The sequence below is a fragment of the Vigna unguiculata genome, chromosome 3, assembly GCF_037176805.1.
Source record: "Vigna unguiculata cultivar grain cowpea cultivar isolate G323 ecotype 2 chromosome 3, ASM3717680v1, whole genome shotgun sequence".
Classification (NCBI taxonomy): Eukaryota; Viridiplantae; Streptophyta; class Magnoliopsida; order Fabales; family Fabaceae; genus Vigna; species Vigna unguiculata.
In genome coordinates, this window is record NC_140794.1 from 67,400,317 (window position 1) to 67,424,726 (window position 24,410).

Sequence of the window (24,410 nt, forward strand, 5' to 3'; positions counted from 1 at the left end):
TGTAATTGAAGTGAAAATATTCTGATCACTATCTTTTCCAATGACATCTCTGACTAAAATGTTATTCTCCCAGAGAGTATAAAAAGGTGCCACCCATTTCTCCTACCCATATCCATCTTCAACTCTTATACAAAGTTCAGAAGGTACAGTTTTTGCTTCCAATGGCAGATGAGGCTCAATCCGGATCACAACAACCTCAAACTACTCCCGACACCAAGAACACAGACACCAAGAACACCGACACCACCAAACCCAACACCGACAGTAACAATAAGAGTGATGGGTCTGCCGAAATGTTCTGTTATATAAAATTTGTGACGCAGCGTGTCAAAGGTGTCACCGACAAGATGTTTGAAGGGCAACCATAACGGGGACATTTCCTTGGCAGCCTCTACTCCTACTGTCCAACTCAATAATTAACTAAATAACAGTGCTGCTCATGTTGCCTCTATGTTGTTTTCATATGTTTTCATTTCACTTGTCAAAACCATCTTCTAGGAATAAAACAAAACAGGAGTATGGGTGTACCACTATTATCTAAGATCAAAATGTTGCAAATGTTGCTATTCAATAAAATTTAGCTTTGCATAATTATTTAAACATACTTTTTTATCAGCATGAAAATACAACATATATATAATAATAATAATAACCTTATGTTTCAATCCACCTAAATTCTTGCCTATCTCATTGAATTTGAAACTAACTTCTTGTTAACATGAGCTGATATGATTTGGCATCATATGTACCAATGCTATGTTGTTGAGGTAATCTTATAGTGCTCCCTCAAACAGTGTATGAACGCCCATGCTATTGTCAATTTGAAAATTCAATTCACAAAAATGTTAGTTCATACTTTCACAGTAAACTATGAACTTTATAAATGGGTTTAAATTTTATCTTAAAAATTGATTTGTAAAATTCAACTAAATTTAAAATTCACTTTTAAAATAGTATAAAAATTATTTAAATAAAAAGTTTTGTTCAATTTTAATAAAATTTATCACTTTTTAATATATTTTAAAGATCTAATTGTAGGATGTCTACGCCTATGGATAATTGGGAATTTGATTTTCATATTTGTATTTAATTCGATCATCTTTTTTACTGTGAAATTCTTTTAGCCTACGTATTATTTAATGAACATAATTAAACGACTCCATGAATATTACGCATCCAAATGGTGATAATATTAAATATATGATAGAATAAAAATGAGAAAAAGTAAGGAACCAAATTCACGGAAAATTTAGTTAGAAGAGACCAAATTTATGAAATACTTTTTATTTATGAAATACTTTTTTTTTATCTGAAAAAAATATATCGAATAGAAGCATTTGAGAAATTCCAACTCTATGTTTATTGCGACATCCCATCAAATAGAAATTTCTAATAAATAAAAATATCACATTAATATAATATAATATAATAGTGCAAAAAGTGGAAAAGTATACTAGAAATAACTATTATAATCATTCAAGATATACTAGAAAGTAACATGGACTCAGAACAATGTCATAAACACACACATTATAAACATAGAACAGTTTTCAAAAGCTTGCTCAACAGAGCACAAAATAAAAAGGAAGATCGTTCTTCAAATTATGTTCAACAACAAAGAGCAAGATGTCTTGACGATCACCAGGGGCTCCCTTATCTACTCACACTAAAATTGGTGATCATTACAAAAAGAAAAACATAAGGAACCAAACTAAGAAAAAAAAGAAGGGTATAAGCTAGAGTGAAAAAATATTTTTTTTAACAAATAAATAAGCAAGTTAATCAGCACAAGCAACATGTGATAGCAAACAATAAAAGACCATCTAACTCAATTGTTTGGATACATGTAATGAAATAGGATTCACTAGTTTCTTACACTTGTGGTGGCCTTTACTGCTCTACAAAATCATTGTCAATGGGTTTCATCCTACCACACACAAGGTTAGTCCATGATCATCTAAGACAATTATTCTGCCAAAGACTAGGACCTCCTGTTATTCTCACCACATGAATCAGTCTACTATATGTGAGTCTAACTGATTAGAGTGTCAGGATATAACCTTACTTGAATCCTTAATTCATTACATACGCTACTTTATCACCCAAGGGATATCTGCATGAAATTTCACACATATTCCACATGTTATCTCAGAACATTATCATCTCATGCTAATCACATTATATACAGTCCCAAATACACCACATCATACATGCACAATATTATACAACATACCCTTGAAGAGTAAAACAGCCAATCATAGAAGAAATCAAGCAATTAAACATTTCCTTACATCAATCTTGCTCAAGCTAGAAGCCATCGCTTAAGCGACAAAAGTTCTCTCGCTTAAGCTAAGCATTCTCACCTGGGTGAGAGCTAGAATAGAGGGCACTGTGAGATTATGTGAGTTCTTGCCTGAGCGAGATTGCTCTCGCTCAAAACTGAAGCTCCTCGTCTAAGCAACAACTCGAACAGAGGCAAGAGTGAGTTTTTTACTATTATCGCTTAGGCAAGGACTGTTCGCTTGGGCAAGATCAGCAGGTTTCTCACCTACTCACGCATGCAAACTCAGAAATCTAATCCAAACCACACACACAGTTCATGTTCCACATAATCACAAACATCAAACCAGCATTTCAACTTGATTTAGGACAAAAAACATGCAAGACACTAAAAGCTTTAAAACTCCAACTTCCCTTATCTCGACATATGCTACCTAGCAAAAACAATCCCCAACGAAAGAATACTACAGCTCCAGAAACAAACTAAATAGCTAAAAAACACGAGAGTACGGGAAAGAAGAGTGAAACTAAAATCAAAGTAGAACCATAGCTCCAAACCGAAAAAGAAAGAAGATGAAGGTCCAGAGCTAGACTTACACAGAAAGGAAGACCTCCGCTCAGCTTTGTGGAAAATTTTGCAATGTCCCTAACTCAAGGAGAGGAAGTGAACTATTTTGGGAGTGAATGAGAGAAACTGGTTGAAAAAGTAAAGGGAAAAAACCGAAAAGGTTTTCTAAAAAAATGGGTTGATTTGGCCTTTTTAATTTAACGGGCCCATAAATATGAAATAAAAGTAGATGTTAAATTTACATTTATACGTATAGGGCCCATAAATATGAAATAAAAGTAGATGTTACATTTACATTTATACGTAGAGTTTAGGGTTTAATATTTAATTTCTTATTACAAGTCTCCTGCGGTATTTGTCATTTAATATTTACAAAAGTTTCATATCTCTCATTTATTAACACTAAAGATAATTTATAAATATATTGATTTAATTAAGTTTCAAGTTCTTAAAAAAGTTAAGAACTTGTAAATAAGTTCATCTTCAAAAGTTTAAAATTTTTCAGTTGACTCTCTTCTCTTAGATTTTCAATTAATCAGATGATATAGCCATCGTATCTAGTTTAATTTAATTTTAAAGAGATAAGTGTAATTCTCTTTGTTCATGCTTGTGAATCCTTTTTAATAGATAAATAGTAAAGTTTTTGTTTGATTCTGTTACGTTTGTTTGAGAATTTTTGTATTTTTGTTTAATATTGTAATTTATTTTTGCTGGTTTTAATTTATTTTTAATGAACTACTTCACTGTTACGATTAGAAATAATAAAGTTATAATAGGTACATTAAAATTAAAACTAAACATTAAAATAAAAGAAGATATACAAAAGTTTAAAATATTATTATTTTTACTGAAAATTAATTTCTCAAAAACAAAGGAAAAAACAGCATGATTAGAAGTTGACGTGTTCCTAAACTAAAGTAGCTTAAAATAAAATAGCAATATTATTTGATGAAATTTTGTTGTATGTACAAAGTTTTGTCAATTAATGCAAATAAAATAGCAAAATTTTTTGGTAAAACTTGTTATTTTATGAGTGCATTTTTGACCGTTCACAAGAAAGAAAGATGGGTATTTAGCTATTCATGTAAAGAGAATAAGTAATTTGAAAAGGAAAAGAAAAAAGTAGTATAAGAAAAATAATTTTGAAAACGAAAGAGGAATAATTAAACAGCCTTCTCCCTGTGGGAGGGATAGGACTAAACGATGTCCTATTTTAACAAAAGAAATGATAGCAATTTATTTTTTAATAAATTTACATAAATAAAAATCATAAAATCAACAATAAGAAAGATTATCACAAAACTTATATCTTTTTAATAAGATTTTATTAAAAGGCAATAAAATTTATTCCGACAAAATACGCAAAGGAAAGTAACTCACTTGCATTTATTCTCCTTTTATACAGTGACACAGCATGAATAAATAAAATGCTTGCTTTTACTTTATTTTTTATTCCTCCACAGACACGGCTATTATTGAATTAAAACCAAGAATAACTCCACTGTATTGAAGCAAGTCTCATAAACTTTTCATTAAAAACAATAAAATTAGAAATAGAAAGCCATTAAATAAAATTAAAATCCTTAAAACGAATGATTTTGAATAAATTCAAGATGAATCAGAAAAGAAAAAATGATTCTGAGCATTTGGACATGCGTATATGAGTGATTAAAGTTAATCACCACTTCTTTAGTGGATTCGTATTCGTATTCTTTGAATGCATTCACACTGATAAAATAGAATAGAATAGAATAGAACTCTTTTCACCAACACCAAATGAAGTCTATAAAAAGGGGAAAAACACAGAAAATCATTCTCACAACACAGCAACAAAAACCCTAATATTACACATAGAAGCCGAAACATCGAATGGCAGGTATTGCTTATGGAATCAGCGTGCTTGCCGTTGGTGCAGGTGAGGCTCCACGGCGAGCAAGACAACCTCAATCTCAGTCTTCTCCGACCACTCATGACCAGAACAACAGTAACCCTACGCCCTCTGAAGAGTTTGCGTATTTGAATTCTGGGAAGCAACATGTGAAGGGTCTTACCAACCAGACAGGTTATGTTAAGGGCAATGCTAATGGGACCATCAACTTTGGGACGCTCAGAACCTCCGCAAGGCAACCATAAGCGTAATCGATATCAGTTCATAAGATGAATGTTGAAAAAGAAAATATATAGCTTGAGGCAACTCAATAATTAACTAAATAATTACTCCTGTTCTGTTGCCTACTTGTACTATATATTTTTCATGTATTACTTGAAAAGACATCATAGTATGAAGAATAAGATGGATGTTTTAAGCCTTCTTCAAGTACTATCTTTTGAATTCAATGTTTTCCAGAAAAAGAAAAAAATTGGCCTCTGCAGCATTAAAACTTCTAATTAATCTGATGAATCCCAAACAGCCATGTTAACCGAAAACAGAGAAAACCATTAAACTTTAACAAGAGCTGTATGGTATTGCTCTCTTATTGAGGATTTAAGCCAGAATATTTTCACCCCTATCTTTTCTCCCATTTTCCACTTTTGTTGATAATAGTCTGGGTGTGAGTCAAAGTCTCATATTGGATGGAATAGACAAAGTTAAACACTATATAAAAATAAAGACACATAATACTATTGTCTTAAGGTTTTGGTATAAAAGTGGTGTCAAATGTCTTTATATTTGCAAAGAGAAATATATCATACGAAAAAGAAAAAAAAAAGGATTTGACTCAAGAAGAAATTGTTGAGAATAGTCCAAGTATAAGTCAAAGTCTCACATTTGGATACAATAGACTAAAGACCCATAAAACAATTACATTAACACTTCATAAATTAAAATGATTTAATTATCCGAATTAAACTTTGATTAAACATTAGAAAATTTCCTTCCAAATAAATTCGTATTTATGAATTTATTCATAAACGATGTAGAGTGCATCAATAGACAAATTGTATCTATTGAACTAATATAAATATTAAAATCATAATGGGGATATACACTGAGTGCCTTAGCATTTTAATTTGTCTCTGGATGGATTTTAATCTGAGAGTGTCTAATTCATGTTTACATTTTAACTAGCTTTTAGATGATATTATACTAATATAATGTATTCTAATCCATTTAATTCTGAATTTAGTTTTATTAACCTATTTCTGTAAATTAAACTGCTACTTGCTACCATTCTTTTACATCATAAGCGTCGGCATTATTAGCATCTCTTGTTCTTCACCAACACGAGTGTATTTCCGTCCACTCTTCTTGAGTCGGTTAATTTTAAAACATAAGTGCAAAGTTATCTGTTATCTTTCGTTAAGCGTCGGCTTTGCGTCACCATTTAACCGATTTTGATATCATTTTTTCCTCTAAAGCTTTTTATCATTGAAACGTAAAAAGTGTTGTCATCTTTTAATAGTGGAACATAGTTATTAGTATATTGATATGCATTAAACATTTTTTAGCAAAAAAAAATTTACAACTTGAATTTAACTTTACTCATAAAAACCATAAAATATCACCTAAAATTAACTTTAAGAGCGGCGGGGATGATTATGTAAATAATTCCTTTTACACTCAGCAGTTGAAGCAGAGCAATATTTTTTTTGCAGCAATGAAAAATATTAATTTATTATAAAATATTTTGGGTGTTTAGACTCTTTTACTAGAAACAGATAAACAGTTTAAGTAGTGCATTAGACTACTCTTTTGGGAGTTTATTTTTCTTTTTAAAATTGAACTAAAAAAACGATACAGTTTAATCTTTACTAAAAATAGTAATAGTTTTTATAGTTTATTTCAATTAACTATTTTTTAGTTTAATTTTTAACGTCCTATGTAATATTCCCTGTGATATGATTATTATTTTGGATTCTGGTGAGCCTAGGAAAGAGCCTTTGTCAAATTGAATTTGGGGTTGCGGATATTTTTTTTTTTTCAATATTTAGACATATTCTAAATGAGTTCTTGCTTTATACAATTGTAATCTATGATATCCATATTCGAGTGTAGTTGATAATCATTAAATAATAAAACCTTATGATAATAATAATATATTAATTATTATTAGTATTATTAACTATATGAATCGAGTTTATATTAGAAATTAATATTATTTTCAACTCAAAAATTTTAAGATAATAGATTTATGCATTTTTTTTCTTATGTATTGTTTATTTATTTTTATCTGTAAGTATGCTAAAGAATTTTGTTTTTGACGTCTCTAATTAAAATACAGCAGGATTTTATATCATTACGTATTTTAAGCATAAAATATCAATAGAGTTCGCAGTTGGAAATGAACTCAGTTGGAAAATTGAAAATGACTCATCACTCATATTATAATGATGCTTTCTTTTTCTTTTTCTAATGGATGGAATCACTTATTTTGAATGATGTTTTTCTCATTGATCGAGAGAGTCCAATAATTAAGAACCGCAAAACATGGTAACAAGAAGAGAATAATATTTTTATCCTTTTCAGTATTATGAATGAAAAAAAAAAGTTATCTTTTTAAAATTTAATATTTTAAATTATGACACATCAATATTTTTCACGAAAGTGTCTTATAAAATTTAGATTATTAAAAAAAATATTTTCTAAAATTAAATTATTATTTTTTAAATAATAAAATTGGTATTAATTTAGAATATAATCTTATCCTAATGTACGTTTACTATAATTTCATATTGGTGATATCATTCCACTCCACGAAGGGTCTCAATCTTAAATCACTTAATGAAATTTTTATGTTTATATCACTAATTTTGGGCACACATATCCAACAAGAATATTTTCATCCAAAACCAGTGTTCTTCGGACGGCTTATTCTTATCATACATGCTTTAATTTAAATATACGTTATCCTCTTATCCGGGGGAATATTTATTCAGCTAAACATTGGAAAATTGTATAGAATAAAAGCGCTAACAAAATCAAGTGTGCAGAAATTTCCAGTTGATCATGAAGAATTTGAAGACACGTTTTTCCAAAGGAATGGAATTTAGAATCCTCACTTTCTTCCTCAATACAGAAGCATTTTCAATGACAGATGTTTTACATCATATATCACAGTTACTTAGTTGTTTCAAGAAACTTCACTGGTAGAAGAAAATTATGTGACCACTTAAAGTTCCTCATATATTATAAAACTAGGAATTAAAGGATAATTTTATAAAGTTGTAATAATGAGTAAGAAAATAATAAAGAGGAGTAGTTTGGAGATCGACAAGTATACCAAATTATATAGATAATGAAGTAAAAAATTAAAGTATTGTTTTCCAAAATATTTGTGCAACATTTGACAATTTTTGCATCTCATAGTTTAATTAGACAACAGATTTTAAAAAACAAAAATAAAACTCTTTTGTATTTTTTATCATATGATGTATGATGTAAACAATATATGATAAAGGTTTAATTGGGATTGGACTTCATAATTCAATTCAAAATAAAAATATTAAATAATATATTTCTAATTTTTTATTTAGCCCTCACACCTTTTGTAAAGTCGTAATGTCTTGTTACAAATATATGTTTGTTTATGATAAAATTATAAGAATATATTCTGGTTTTTTGTAGGATTTTCTTTGTTTATTAAAATATCTTATGAGAACTAAAAATTTAAAAATAACGTTTGAGTCCAGGGTTTTTACTTTGAATAAGGGAAGATAGTGTTATTTATTTATTTTGATACATTAATACTTTGATTGAATATACTGTCTTGTAGAGTCAATGTAGTGGCATGACTGAATTATATCTAAGATTATTGATTGAAACAACTTGGAGTTGTGATATGCATGCTCAATTATGTGTGAATTTGTGTGATTTTATTTTGAATCAAATAAATCTGATAGGTGTATGATTGATGAATTTGTACGATGGATAGATTTCTTGAAATGAAGTAGTTATACTTGAGACGTCATCGAAATTGCCAAACTTAGATTGTTAAATGGGTTGAGCTTATCATGTGAATTGGGTGAATGATCTAGGATGTATAGCTTGGTTAATTTAGTCTATCTAAGCCACATCGAATGGATAAAAGTGTTATTTACAAAAATATAATTTTTAAATTTTAGAAATGAATAAATATATTAATTGTAATCTCATTTTACTCAATTCTAACGTGTCAAATATATTTTAGAATGATATTTAATTTATTTATGTCGTTTTAACACAATTTAACTTAAATATCAACTTAAAATATCATTTAACAAGTATAAAAAAATTAAAAAAAATTATATCTATTCGGTGCTAAAATTTAAAGATCAAAATATATAAAAATTTTGATGAAAGATAAATTCTAATTTGGGTCGAAACTAATAGTTGGTTGGCGTGGAAGCTGCAACCCCAATATGCTTCACCCCGCTTATAAAAGCATCCGAAACAATGTAAGATAGCGCAGAGAAAAGTAAAGTAAGAAATGGCAGGTCTTTTCGGGCAACTGTTTGGGCTACTTAATGATGATGGAGAACCTATGCAGACAACACAGCCACGACGAAGGTCTCAGAATCCTTCTGCTGTTCCTCGTTCTGCTCATAATGAGGAACCAAGAGCCTCCTTTAACAACACAGGCACGCAAAACATGAGAGGTCTTATAAACAACGCTGGTTACACCAAGGGTAACGGCAACGGATCCATCGTTTTTGGTGGCTTCAACTCTTCCACCAATTGATCATTCTCTACTGTATCATCTATCATCACCCTAAGTGGTACCTCTGCTATTACAATAAAATTGAGGTTTTTATACCTCCACCGTATAAAATGTATGCTTTCTTCGGAATTTACTGCAATTTCCTATTAGAAATCAGACTGGTGTTTTACCTCAATTTAAACCTGATGTTTAAATATTTACACCAGTTCAGATCAAAAGTTGGACTTGGATTATAAATAAATATCTGATAGCAACATTCTCATATTCAGACGGTGTGTTTAAACCCAATTTTATGCCTACAAACAATACTCTTATGAGTTGTAAGACAGTTGAAACATATTTGTTGTGTATGATGAGATATAAAACTATATTTCATGGGGGTGGCAGGCAAATTTGTATTCGTGAGTTGTTTTGACCATGTTTTTGTAAAAAATGGTGGTTGAAATTTTTTTTTTGAAAAAATGAGTTAAGTCGTCGTGGGGAGGACGACATTAAAGGTGAAATCGTCCTCCCCTAACCGGTTTCTTTTTTTTTTATTTGAAAATCAATGTTGCGACTTTTTTTTTAGTGATAAAAAAAATAAAAATGGAATAAAAAAAATATATTTTAACATTAATTAAAAATTAAAATATAAGTTAGTAGAAATTAATAAAAGAATCATCTATGTCCTCTAGTTCCAACAAACGAAGTAAATGTTGATATCGTAGAAATAAAAGATATTATAAGGGCAACTGTCCAGTAATTTATTACTTTATCCAATTTTCTAGTTCATTTTTATTATGTCATTTTTATTTTCTAATATATTTTATTAAATTAATTTATTATACCAATAAAAAATAATTACCAAAAAAATAATTATAATATTTACTGATAACAAAATTTTATAAAAAATATATATATAAATACTACAAGTTTAAAAGAAACTGAAAAGTTAAAATTTTTAAAGAAAAAAACTACAACGTAAAAAAAAGAAATAAAAACTAAAGATGAAGTCGTTATATAAGACGATGACTTCACTCTTACATATACAAAAACCGCACTTCATTCTGACTGACATTGCTTTTTTGAAAAAAAAAAAAAAGAAATCGGCTTGGGGAAGGACGACTTTACCATAACAACTTAACCTACTTTACCAAAAAAAATTCCAACCAACCCTTGTTTACAAAAACATGGTCAAAAGGACTTACAACTACAAATTTCCCCGGGGGTGGCATCAGATATTGTTAGAAGTGGACTTTAAACCTAACTCAATCTCATAAAATCGACTTATAAAATGAGGTTTGCACTTCACTTATATAATTGTCTTATCTCTAATTGAGGTGGGACTTCCAATAGATATTAATAGAGCTGTCAAAACGGGTCACCCGATCCAACCCAGCTCGGGCTGCGACGGGTTGACCACTTAATGGGTCAATCCAACCCGGCTCACTTATTAGCGAGCTAACAAAATTAGAACTTGACCCGACCCACCACGGGTTGGCTCACTTAATTAAAAAAAAACACGCAATTTTTTTTCTTCAATCTCAAGAAAACTAAATTATAATTCTGATTAAAAATCTAAATAAACTTTAATACAATCCAAATAAAATCCCAAATTATGTTAAACTCCAAATACAAACTAAAATCACAAAAATATAAATTACTATCTTACATCAAATCATTATTGTCACTTATCAAACTATAGTATTAGAATCTTGAATGAATAAATCCACAATATTTTCAGCTCTTGAAACATCTTTATCCCCATCTACAATATATACATACATACACACACACACACACACATATATATATATATATATATATATATATATATATATATATATATATAATATACATATATATAATATACATATATAATATATAATATAATATATATATATATATATTAATTAAATATTTAAAATTTATTGGTACCAACCCGGCTCATCACGAGTTCAACCCAAATGAGCCGGGTTCTTAATGGGTTGGGTCCATTTTTAACCCGTACTGAAATTTGTAATTTTTTTCAATCCAACCCGAACTCGTGATGAGCCGGGTTGACTCGCGGGTTATAACCTATTTTGACGGCTCTAGATATTAATATGCATAACTCTAAATTAATTTTGAAAATTGTCTTTAAGAGATGTTATGTGTATGGATTTTAGTAGATAACCCTTTTGTAGGTTGCAATTTTAAGATAAATCAACAACCACTTGTTACAAACACAATGCAAAATCTAATGCTGGAAAACAATATAGCACAAGTGCTACATTTTTTTTAGGGGGTAAAGACACTATTTTAACAAAGGAACTAGGAGTTTTGACATATTGTAATAAAGAGTACTATAGCCAAAAAATAAACATTTGTCATATTTTGTTGGGTTTTTCTTGTAATAGGAAACACTTAGTGTCTTATTATATTATATTTTTCTTTTTCTTATGGTTGATCTTGTTGTATATGGGTTGGAGTAATCCAATAATCCATTAATATATTTGTTTTTGTTGATAAAAATAATATCTAATTATGTTTTGTTTGGAATTTAGAAAATCATGGAGGATGAAACCTGAAGAGAGAGAAATGAAAGTCAAATTAATATAATGTGAATGAATGGAAATAATAATAAAAAAATCCAAAAACATTACAGCATGTCTTCAAATTAATTGATGAATTAGTAAACAATTTATAAATAAATATAATTTTGAAAAAAAACTATTAAACCCTAATATTTAAACTTTAAAAATGGTTTTGTACTTTTATATACACACTTTCTAAAATTGGAGATCCTCCTCCTCTTCATGAATTGATAAACGAAGAGCAATTATGTGTTGTTGAAAATATCGTCGTGATGAGTTATGCCAAGTTCTGTTCACAACTAGCCTTCGAATGATCATCTTGCATCTAGTTCTCTGGTCCCAATTTTTTTAAATTTTTTTTTCAGACACTTAAAACTCAAATGAGCAAATTAAAATTTGTTTATACATAAACAATAATTTCTTCAACTCACTTTAATATATATATATATATATATATATATATATATATATATATATATTATCCAATTTTTACGAATTTATTTTATCATTTTACTAACTTATAAAGAAATTTATACATAGAGAATACCCTAATAATAATTTTCCTTTATATTAGTTAAGAAAAAATATTTCGACAAACCTAACTTTACTATAATGATATATATATTATTTATACTTCATGCCTCCTTTTTTGTTTTTTCTTTAAATATCAAAAGTCATTGGACGGATGCATAATTTTTAAAGACAATAATACACCGTGGAACTTTTCTACATAATATTCCTTTAATCTTTGAATTTGGTCCTACTGATTAGACATTAATACATTCGTCATCCAGTGACATATGAGACCTCGTGCATGATTACGTAGGAAGGCTTCAACCATTTGTTCTAATATTTCAATAACTAAAGCTATTATTGTCTGTGAATAAAAACAAGGTAAAATCTTTACTTCATGTATTAAAACAAGTTCCAACATCACTTTACCTTCTTTTAAAAACAAAAAATAAATAAAAAATATATCAGAAATATAAGCTTCAGATTGAATAACATATCTTCAAAGTCAATAACATATCGAATATGATAATTTATTTTTAATGATGCAAGAATTTCAGGTCATGTCAATTAAAACTTCATCAAAGAATTATGGGTTAATTTTGTTAATGATTGACTTAAACAATCCAAGTTCTTGTATGTTGGATAAGTGTGCTCCTTCACAGCATATGCCATTGTGGTTGTTATCACAAATTTAGATATATGAGAATATTGTAACCCTACGAAGATACTAGCTTTGCATTGAAGCTATATGCATCACTATCATGTGGCCAATTAGAGAAGGAAATCAAGAATACATGTTCTCTTCATGCATCTATAAAATGCTAATATCCCTCAACACCAAAACCAAAACAAAGTTTCTTCTATATTACTTGTTAATTTTCCTTACAATGGCAGGTTTTGTAAGAGGGTTTGCAGACATGATGGATGGAGGCTACGGTGGCAGAGGTATGAACAGTTATCCTGAAATGAATCCCAACATGAACACTGATCCATTTGTTCCTCTTCAACCTCCTGCATCTGCTTTTCTCAATGGAGACAATCAAAAGCTATTTGGGATTACCAACAACACCAACGTTAAAGTCAAAGGTGATGGTAATGGTGCATGCACCCTTGGAAACTTCAAATGAAAAACACCACTGTTTATCCATCAAAATGTCCTATTATATAAATAATCTCTTTATGTTTTCAAAATTAGTTCATATTAAAATTAATATCTCAAGAAAATAGTTAGTAGATGTTGAATGCAAAAATATTGAAAAAAAAATAGAGATATTAATTTTAATATGACTAGTTTTAAAGATATAAAATCTTGTTTTACTCTCTATAAATAAAGTGTACTATAATAAGGGCATGTTCGTGTAATGAAGTTTCAGGTTGCTTGTCCCGCGTCATTGTGTAATAATATTATCTACAGCTTAGAACAAGTTATAACCTAAGTTGCTACAGCATACAAATTCACTTGCTAATTGAAAAGATAGTTTAAATGTTATTAAAACTCTCGTATAAATTAAATCTCGCGTATATAAATATTGCTAATTTAACCCTAGAATTTTGAAGTTGTGAATTTGTTCAACATTCCTTCCATCAACGCGAATTTAGCTGCAATAAATTCTAATAGCCACACTCTTCAAGAAAGTGCGATCGAGAAAACAATTATAATCCTCCCATGTCATGGAAGAGAAAATTGAACAAAGAAATATAAAATTAGAAAATCAAATTTTGAGCAAAAAATCAAATGAAGCCTAAATTAAAGTTAAAAGAATAAAATATCAGTTCACGTCCACAACATAAGGTACGAAGTAAACGGTTAAAAAAATAGCAGGAACTGTCTTTAATGGAAAAGGTGGAAAATTAGGCATCAGGTATGCATTAGAATAAATGAAAATTAAATATTTGTTAAAAAAAACCCATGTAAAACTAAAACATTCATAAATTATTATATTAGACTTACTGAAATCATGACAACTTTCGTTAGACTTTTTGTTTTTTTAATAACGGATTGTCCTTGCATAAATGTTTTGAAGCTCCAATAAACAAAATGAAAATTTCTTTCATAACCCCCATTCGGTAAAGTATTGGAGCATTAATCAAGCCAGCAAGAGTTTGATTCAGGAATTTAAGGTGTGAGAACAACTACTAATTATGAACGTCTTCACATAAGTCAATTATTTATATACAAACAAAGTTTCTCACCTATCCAAGAGTGATGAATTTGTAAACCTTGAGTTGAGCAAGATATGAAGAGTTCTACTCTCTCCAACGGTTGCCACAAGTCAGGTTGCAGCAAACAAAATTGAGTGCCGAGCCTTCTTCCCCTTTGGCCGTTGCCTACATATATTCAGAAATTTCAGAACACCCCCAATTAACTAAAACATGGTTTATTGATGAATTTCTAATCACGGATTAAGATAAGAAGATGATTTTTTTGGTTAGGAATAGTGGAAACAAGATGTTTATCCTAATATGTGATTAGAGACATTCATTATTCCTGAACATGCACAATGAAGTTTTAAATTGCAATGAAAACAGCATTATCTTCAATGTTACATCAAAATATTAAATCATTTCAAGAAGTTACAATGAACTTATTTCACCTACACATCATATATGTATTAGTATTAATATTTGTGAGCTGATAGCATGTTCGAATGAAATGGCTTAATTCATGGATATTTACAAATAATAAGAGTTGCCTCATTGGGGTTCTCTGTCCAGTGTCCACTGTTAAGGAGCTCTTTTAGCATTTCAACAGAGAAAGTGACTTCCATAAAATATAAGACTTCTTACACAACAAAAGAAAACTAATTTCATTATTGGGTAAAAAGTATTATCAGAAATTTGGTTATAATATTGCATCTTCTGATTTCAGCAATGAAACTAATAAAAACTATAAATGGCAAAACCTGCACTACGCATTTCGGCAATCTTTGAAGAACAACGAAATTTGCAATCATCTATATTATGAATCATAGATCACTAACAAGCCATGCTGACAGCATGTCAAGCTTCCCAAAACTAAAAGAAATTACAGAGATTGGGCAGTGAAGGAAGAAAAATGAGGTTTTCGATAATATTCTATTACATTGACATAATATATAATGATGCTGCCCATGTGATGCAAATACTAATCCAGTAGTCCTATTTACTTGTACTGATAATAAAGTATTCGTGTAAAATGACTTATACAAGCTTTGTCAATCAGATGAACTATTGATTCAACAATATGTTTAAATATCTTTTTAAAGATGTCCTAAGCTATTCTAAAATACTAGATATATCCTAACATGATTTCTCAAACATAAGTTTATTTGCAGACCATTAAATACATGTTTTGGATTTGATTATTTTTAGGATGTAATTGCCTTTGAACAAAAAGCTCAATCAGTAAGATTAAAAATATAAATTTGTTTAAACACAAAGCGAGTACATCCAACCTTGTTACAAATAAACACCATACTAAAGTTGAAAAAACTCCTGAAGATGCAACCGGAAAAAATCCTAAAAATAATTATCTCCTTAAACCACAGCTAGAAAGACAACTTGAGGAGAGGCAATACACAAGATGGCCATGGGGAAAAAACTTATGGTTGGAACAATGGATGTACAGCCCATAGAACTGGCCATAAAGTTGCATTACCAAGGAGGAAGAGATATCACTGTACCAGAATACACACTGGCCTCTGAAAATATGCACAATGGAAATACTAATCATGTGGAATTAACATTCTACTCATAAGCATGAAAATAGATCTTCTCTTCCATAGTCAGTAAGACTTAACCTTGAAAAAGACAGCTTCTCCATGGTTGCATTGAGAGCAGCGAACAGACTTGGTGCGAGGAAGTGTTGGATCTGCAGCTACATTTTCCAGCTCTCGAGTGCGTCTTTGAACAGAGTGATGTAACTTATTTCTATAAACAACGTTAGTATCAGCACGCTCCTGCTCAAAAGAGAAAAACTGATCACATCATACTGGTCCCTCAAAATAGTTTCTTCATCAGAAAAACAATGGTGACAATTAGTTAAAGCAAAAACAATAAAATGAAAAGGACTTTCTTGCCCTGATTTATATATTTCCAAAAATTAGTGTAGCTGTGTAAATATCTAATTTCCATGACACCAATTGATGACAAGACTAGTATGTTAGATAAGTAAAAAGAATTTCACTCATGACTGTTCCAGTAGTTGAATCAAGTTGCAAAAGATCTATTTTACAAATTGTGAATCCAAAACCACAAATTACGAAATTCACAATCAAAAATAAAACCTAATATATAAAACTAAATAATACATATAAAAGCACACAAAATGTGATTTGGATGTTTCATAAATTGAGGTGTTTCATGGTCCGAGTCAAGCCCCAAAATGATCTGTTCATCATTCAATACTAATATTAGTGATCTAAACAAACTTAATAAGTAAAGAGGAAAATAAAGAGACATTGAATACATAATAAAGGAGAGATTTTAAGGTGGTACTTGGTTCAACTTTTCGAGCTACTCTTTAAAAAAGAGAAGCTGGACAAAACAATATTTCAAGATAAGCATTTTAAACGAAGAAAAATTCTAAAAATGAGGCTTTAAAAATTTTAGGGTTTAAGGTTTAACTTCAAAGTAACTTTTAAGCCCTAGGAACAATGGTAAGACACGTGACATATCAAAGAATACTTCATTGTTATTTACTTGAAGTTGAAACACATATATTCACTATGCATGGCATTAGAACTGGAAAGTCAGAATTAAAAAACCAGTCCTGTACAGAGGTCAAATGCCTAAACAAATACAAGTCAATTGTCAGTGTAAGCAAGACAAACTCTTTGACACATTAAATCGGTATGGGGTGCTTTCCAAAGGACCTAACAGAAAAATCGAGAAAATGTCACTCTTATTAGTGATTCCTAAATTCAATCTCCAGTTTGAAGGCATCTGTTAAGACTTAAGCTCAATAGGAGAGATATACCAAAAGAATTAGTCTTCTAGTTAGAAGAATTCAAGACTTACAACCAAGTTTAGCTTACTTAATGAGGATTCCAATAGCTGTCACCCTTTCAGGACCAAGGTGTCCAACAGTAACTTCATTTTTGTCCAAACTAACTCAGTGGTAGTAGCCCTTACTAGTATTTAGTTTGCACCTTAATCCAAGGAAACAATTTCCGTAGCTTATTATCTCTTAACAAGAGTACCGAACCCAAGATACTAGTTCATTAAGTTAGAGAACTTCAAGGGTTAACTATAAAGGCAGTTAGCTTATCTTTCCCAATGTGGGACTCCAAAGAGTATCAAAGTCTTTAAGGTTTAAGGGCATGTTCAAAAGCAACAATACCATATTAATTTCATTCCCAAACCCAAGCAACTAGATTATCATTCATTACTACAACTAGTTAGGGTTTAAAAATACGAATCGCAGCATGGATTGACGGAAAGATAGTCGAAGAAATTAGAAATGGAAAGGAAGAAAGATAGAAGAAGGACCTCATGATTGCAGTTGCGGCAAGTGTGGAGAAGAACCTTGTTCTCCTTGTCCTCTGTAGGGAATAGAACATTGTTGCTGGAAAATGGAGAAGAAAAGAGGAAGAAGCATTAATAAAAAAATATGTATAACAAGATTCACATCTGTTGGGAACAGAGGAAAATGGTAACAAACCATCCACGGCAAAATTTCAGTGTACTCATTGTAGAATCATCCAAATGCAAGGAAGAGGAAAAAGGTAGGTTATATATATATATATATATATATATATATATATATATATATATATATATATATATATATATATATATATATATATATATAACCTACCTATATATATATATATATATTTTGTTCTTTTTTTTTAATTTAGTCCATATTTTTATTATGTTCAATTTCGTTAAATTGTAGTCAATTTGGTCATTTTTAATAGGATAATGATATTTCAACAAAAATTTTTGACAAGTATTTGACAAAGAAGACGTGGCAATAATTTTTTTAAAATTTTAATTACGAAATGGTTAGTTCACACTTGCAGCAGAAAGAGAAACCAAAATGAAATTAAATGTCAGTTAGAGAGAGAAAGTGAAGAGAGAAAAGGGGGAAAGTGAGCCCGCCGGAGTTTGTGGTTCAGTGAAAGTGAGATTCCGGCAACCATTTTGTCGGGGAGGGGGGTGGAGGATAGTTATCAGTGAAAGCGAGAAAGATAGAGAGCAAGAGGGATAAAGCGAGAACGAGAATGAGAGAGTGATCAGAGTTAAGCATTGCAAATTAGTGGTGAATAATTGCAGTCATTAACGCCGTGTGGGTGGGTTACCGGAGGCAGGTCGTAGAAGAAGTCGTCGACGACAAGGAATTGGTCATCCCGAGCGTATATGTGTACACAACTATATAAACAGCTGACGCCGATGTGGGTAGTAAGGACCCTGTATGTGGGGAGTTGAAGCAAAGTTTTTTTAGGTCTGGACTTCGTCAATAATTTGCATAATTGTTTATGCTCCAATAAGGAGATTTAAATAAAGTTGTGTACAATATGCAAGCAGTACTGATTAAGTTGAACTCCACTCCCCAAGTAGTTGCACTTAACTTCCCACTTACCATTACAGGTTTGAATTTGGCCTCTAGTAAGTCTACACTCCCACCAAATTACTTGAATTGGGATTGGATAATGGAAAGGAATATTTGTTGGGCTAAATCAAACACAAATGATGTGTTTACACATTATATTAATTGTGTTCGCTTTTTCTGCAGTTTTGTTAAAAAAGTTTGTCTTTACTCCTCACATATGTATGCATAAGTCCCCATATCTGCGTCAAATATTTTTTACCGGTTTGTGTAGTTGAAAAAGCACAAAATTTAGCGAATGCAATGTTAATTGGTGCACTGGACTTCGTGATTGACTTCGTCATTGAGTTACATCATGGCCATTGCTCGAATAAGGCGATTTAAGAAGAGTTTTTATTCAACGTGGAAGCAGTATTGAACAAGTCCGACTGTACTCCCCACATAGGGGCGAGTAACTCCCCTTTTTTGTAACAGGTTTTTACTTGGGGTCCTCTGAGGCTACACTCCCACTAAATTAATTGAATTGGAATTGGGTTATGCAAACGAATATGTTTCTTAACGAATGAAATACGAATAACGTATTTACCAAATTTTAAATAAGTTTATTGGTTTGTCTTGCAGCTTTGTTCAAAAAACTTCGGTGCAACTCTCCACAAACAGCGTCCTTACTACCCACATTTGCGTGAGCTGTTTATAAAATTGTGTGCACATATTAAATCCACATACTTCACTTAATTCAAATTTAATTGGTCCATTAGACTTTGTGATTGAGTTACTTGATGGTCAATGCTCGAAAAAGGCGACTTAAGAATAGTGTTAGTTCAATGTTGAAGCAGTATTGCAAAAGTTCATGTGTACTCCCCACATAGTTGCGAGTTACTCCCCGCTTTTCTATCACGTTTATAGTTGGGGTTCTGTGAGGGTACACTCCCACTAAATTAATTGAATTAGAATTAGGTTATGCATACGAATATTTTTCTTAAGTCATGAAATAAGAATAACGTATTTACCACATTTTAATTAGGTTTATTGGTTTGTCCTGTAATTTTGTTCAAAAAACTTTGCTTCAACTCCCCACATACAGCGTCCTTACTCCCCACATCAGCGTCAGTTGTTTATACAGTTGTGTGCACATATTAAATCCACATATTTCTGTTAATTCAATTTTAATTGGTCCATTAGACCTCGTGATTGAGTTACATGATGGTCAATGATCGAAAAAGGCAACTTAAGAATAGTGTTTATTCAATGTTGAAGCAGTATTGCAAAAGTTCATGTGTACTCCCCACATAGTTGCGAGTTACTCCCCGCTTTTCTATCAGGTTTATACCTGGGGTTTTGTGAGGCTATTACTCCCACTTAATTATTTGAATTGGAATTGGGTTATGCATACGAATATTTTTCTTAAGTAATGAAATAAGAATAACGTATTTACCACATTTTAATTAGGTTTATTGGTTTGTCCTGCAGTTTTGTTCAAAAAACTTTGCTTCAACTCCCCACAACAGCGTCCTTACTACCCACATCGACGTCAGCTGTTTATACAGTTGTGTGCACATATACGCTCGGGATGACGAATTCCTTGTCGTCGACGACTTCTTCTACGACCTGCCTCTGGTAACCCACCCAAACGGCGTCAATGACTGCAATTATCCACCACTAATCTGCAATGCTTAACTCCGATCACTCTCTCATTCTCGTTCTCGCTTTATTCCTCTTGCTCTCTATCTTTCTCGCTTTCACTGATAACTATCCTCCACCCCCTCCCCAGCGAAATGGTTGCCGGAATCTCACTTTCACTGAACCACAAACTCCGGCGGGCTCACTTTCCCCCTTTTCTCTCTTCACTTTCTCACTTCGCAACCCCCGGCCTCACTTTTCCCCTTTTCTCTCTTCACTTTCTCTCTCTAACTGACATTTAATTTCATTTTGGTTTCTCTTTCCGCTACACGTGTGAACTAACCATTTCGTAATTAAAATTTAGAAAAAACCGCTGCCACGTCACCTTTGTCAAATACTTGTCAAAAACTTCTTTTGAAATATCATTATCCTTTTTAATAACTGTGTTTAAATAGTTAATGTTTTTGAACTATACATGTCACGTATTAGCTCCTGGTTTTTTTAATTATTTATTTATTTTTTTTAATTTTTTTTAATTTTTTTTTTAATTTTTATTTAATTTTTATTTAATTTTTTTTTATTTCAAAAAAATTGTTCACGTGTTAAGTCACAACTGTGTCACTTGTCAATGCTAGTGTCACCTGTCAATTTGTGGTAATATTAGTTTTTTGTTCAATTTAGTCTCTATATTCGTTATTTTTGTTCAAATTAGTCCTAATTTTTGTTAAAATAAATCAATTTTGCCCCTTGACAGTAAATTTAATATCTTTTATACAATTATATTAATATTTTTTCCAAAATTGTTATTTGAATTTTTATTTTTTAAATTCAATTATAAATTATTAAATTTAATTATAAATTCAATAAAATTCTTATATTTAATTGCTAAATAAAATATAATTATTTAAAATATTATAAGAATATAATTATTAATTTTTTTCTAATATTTATATTTTAAAATACTTTTAAAATTAATATATAAAAATATTTTAAATATTCAAAATATTTTAGAAAAGTAAACTAATGTTTGTAAAATTAATATTTAAATATAAAATATTTTAGATTTTAATATCTAAAATGTAATAAAAATATTAAATATTTTAAATTTAAATCTGAATTTTACAAATCTTAATATATAATTTTATAATTTTAATAATTATATTTTAATAATATTTAAATAATTATATTCTATTTAACAATTGAATTTAAGAATTATATTCAATTTATAATTAAATATTATAATTTATAATTGAATTTAAAAAATAATTAATAATAATGTCAATTTTAAAAATTAAATAGTTTTATTTTAACAAAATTTGTGACTAAATTAAATAAAAATAATGAATATAAGGACTGAATTGAACAAAAATAATGAAAAATTGAACAAAAAGAAATAATACAACCACAAATTGATACGTGGCACTAGCATTGACATGTGGCACAATTGTGACTTGACACGTGGACAATTTTTTTGAAATTAAAAAAAATTAAAAAAAAATCAAAAGCTGACACATGACATGTACTGTTCAAAAATGTTAATTATTTAAACACCGTCAGTGAAAAGGACCAAATTGACCATAATTTAACAAAAATGAGGACCTAATTAAACACAAGACGAAAATTGAAACCAAATATATATGTAAAATATATATATATATATATATATATATATATATATATATATATATATATATATATATATATATATATATATATATATATATATATATATATATATATATATATATATATATATATATATATATATATATATATATACACACACACGTGTGAATTAATGTATGTATTACGTATATTGCAAAAAAAATATTAAAAAAAAGAAAAATCATATTAAAAATTCAAAAATTATTTTAGTCTAATTTATAACTAATTAAAACACAAAACTGAATAAATAATTATATAATGCAAACAATTGTGTATAAACAACTTTACTTTTAATTAGTTTTTATAAATTAAGGACAGTATATAACAAAATATATATATATATATATATATATATATATATATATATATATATATATATAAAAGTTTGAAAAAATTTAGACCATAAGTAATAACTACTTGTATTTCATACTTCAACAAGATATGTAAGAGTTGAATATTGATAGTTTATTTCCATTCAATGTTTAAAAATAAATTTTACACACAATAACATGTTTAATTATATAAAAATATTAAATACATATTTTACTTATAAAACAATTTAATAATTCCATGAAGTAACCATCATTCAAACCAAAATAATATTTATAAGCTTAACAAAATTTGAAGTATTTGGTACAGAACCATCTATTGATTTATATAAATAAAAATTCATCTACTTTCTCACACCAATTTTTACTAATAGATATGTATTTAGTGTGATAAATTAAATTTCAAAATGAGGTAAAATTTGAGGTAATAAGGTATATATGATCAACTTATGGTATGGGGATTACTTCCATCAGAAATTTTTAAATATGCTACTCCAATCTAGGAAATTTATAATTCATCTTTTAATTCTATATTTTGAAAAATCATCTGTTTTAGTAATATTATTAAAAATTATATGTATATAATTAAAATTACAATTGTTTTTACATGAGAATTTACTTTTAAGTTTGTATTTAATAAAAGATTACTCAATCACATACATGTGTTCGTTCGTTTTCTAAAAGTATTTATTTTGACAACATTTAAATATAAGGCATTTAAATAAACTATAGCATTTTTTTCAGATTATGAAAATTAAGAAGATAGATTTTAATTTGGAAAGAATGAAAACACTTGATAATGAATCTGCCCAGAGATCCAATTAACAGAACTACCATGTCGTTTCATCATCAGCACAATGTTCAGATGAATTTTAGAAACAAAAATCCTCATCAGCAACAACAATCCGGGTAGACATCGCATCAGTGTGTGTGTGCTCATTTTGTTCTGTTAGATTTGATCATATGAGTATTATAGGGAAGTTTTAAACAGATATTTTCGCTGTCAACATTGAGTATGATGTTAACATTCAAGATAAAGAACCAGCAACTGTTAAAATTGTACTTCTGAACATGAGTTACTCATATCTGTAAAGGCCTCCCCAAGGTCTCAAGTTAGCTTTACCTCAACAAGGAGGGTCAAGTATAAGACTAGTGTGGAGCTGAAAGGATGTAGCAGAGGTGATGAAATGATTTTATAGACAGGCTGAGAAATACATGTTCCCTAAACAATATTGTGATAAGGTTTTTGTTTTGTCCTATGTTTTGCTGCAGTAATGAATCTACATAATTAAGTGAAGCTTGTTAAAAGTGAGGAGGCTGCTGAAGGTTATGGAGACTGTCTTCACATGGGAAATTAATCAAACAATAAGGGTTAATTTTAAGTTGATATAGTTAATGATGGGTTGATTTTGAGGATGGTCTATACTATTATAAGTACGATTCTTTTATTGTTGATAAAAAATAATTTTTGGTGTAGTTTAGCAACAATTGCTAGTTGATTAGTGTTTGAGCTCTAATTAAAACACGATTATTTAAAAAAACAGTAGTGCACCAGCATAATTTCAGTTAAATCATAGCTTTCCAAGACCCAAAACGCTAACACACAATGGAACAAAGCAAAAGATATGCACCTGAACCATGAAAACCCAAAGCTAGCGGGGTTCATATTATGCAAACAGATTAAGCAATAAGCTCGAGGTCAATTAGTTT

The 24,410-nt window shown here is 29.6% G+C and overlaps 2 protein-coding genes across 2 annotated transcripts; one reads left to right on the plus strand and one right to left on the minus strand.

Annotated features, from left to right (window-relative positions):
• The first annotated feature begins 9,218 nt into the window (after positions 1-9,218).
• On the plus strand, positions 9,219-9,750 carry LOC146888030 (uncharacterized). The gene has a single exon (XM_085670993.1). The coding sequence runs from the start codon at positions 9,256-9,258 to the stop codon at positions 9,505-9,507; it is 252 nt and encodes an 83-aa protein (XP_085527119.1). The 5' UTR covers positions 9,219-9,255; the 3' UTR covers positions 9,508-9,750.
• A 4,834-nt stretch (positions 9,751-14,584) lies between these two features.
• LOC114177895 (DNA-directed RNA polymerases II, IV and V subunit 9A-like) lies at positions 14,585-18,253 on the minus strand. Its single transcript, XM_028063485.2, has 4 exons — positions 18,196-18,253; positions 18,024-18,099; positions 16,334-16,492; positions 14,585-14,882 (listed from the first exon to the last, which is right to left on the minus strand). Exons 1-4 carry the CDS (start codon positions 18,222-18,224, stop codon positions 14,802-14,804), a joined length of 345 nt encoding a protein of 114 aa, XP_027919286.1. The 5' UTR covers positions 18,225-18,253; the 3' UTR covers positions 14,585-14,801.
• Between the last annotated feature and the right edge of the window lie 6,157 nt (positions 18,254-24,410).

Coding starts and splice junctions, on each gene's coding strand:
- LOC146888030 (XM_085670993.1), top strand. CDS start 9,256: ATGGCAGGTCTTTTCGGGCAACTGTTTGGGCTACTTAATGATGATGGA.
- LOC114177895 (XM_028063485.2), bottom strand. CDS start 18,224: ATGAGTACACTGAAATTTTGCCGTGGATG. Junction 18,100..18,195: donor CTGAAATTTTGCCGTGGATG/GTTTGTTACCAT, acceptor TCCATTTTCCAG/CAACAATGTTCTATTCCCTA. Junction 16,493..18,023: donor GCCGCAACTGCAATCATGAG/GTCCTTCTTCTA, acceptor TCTTTTGAGCAG/GAGCGTGCTGATACTAACGT.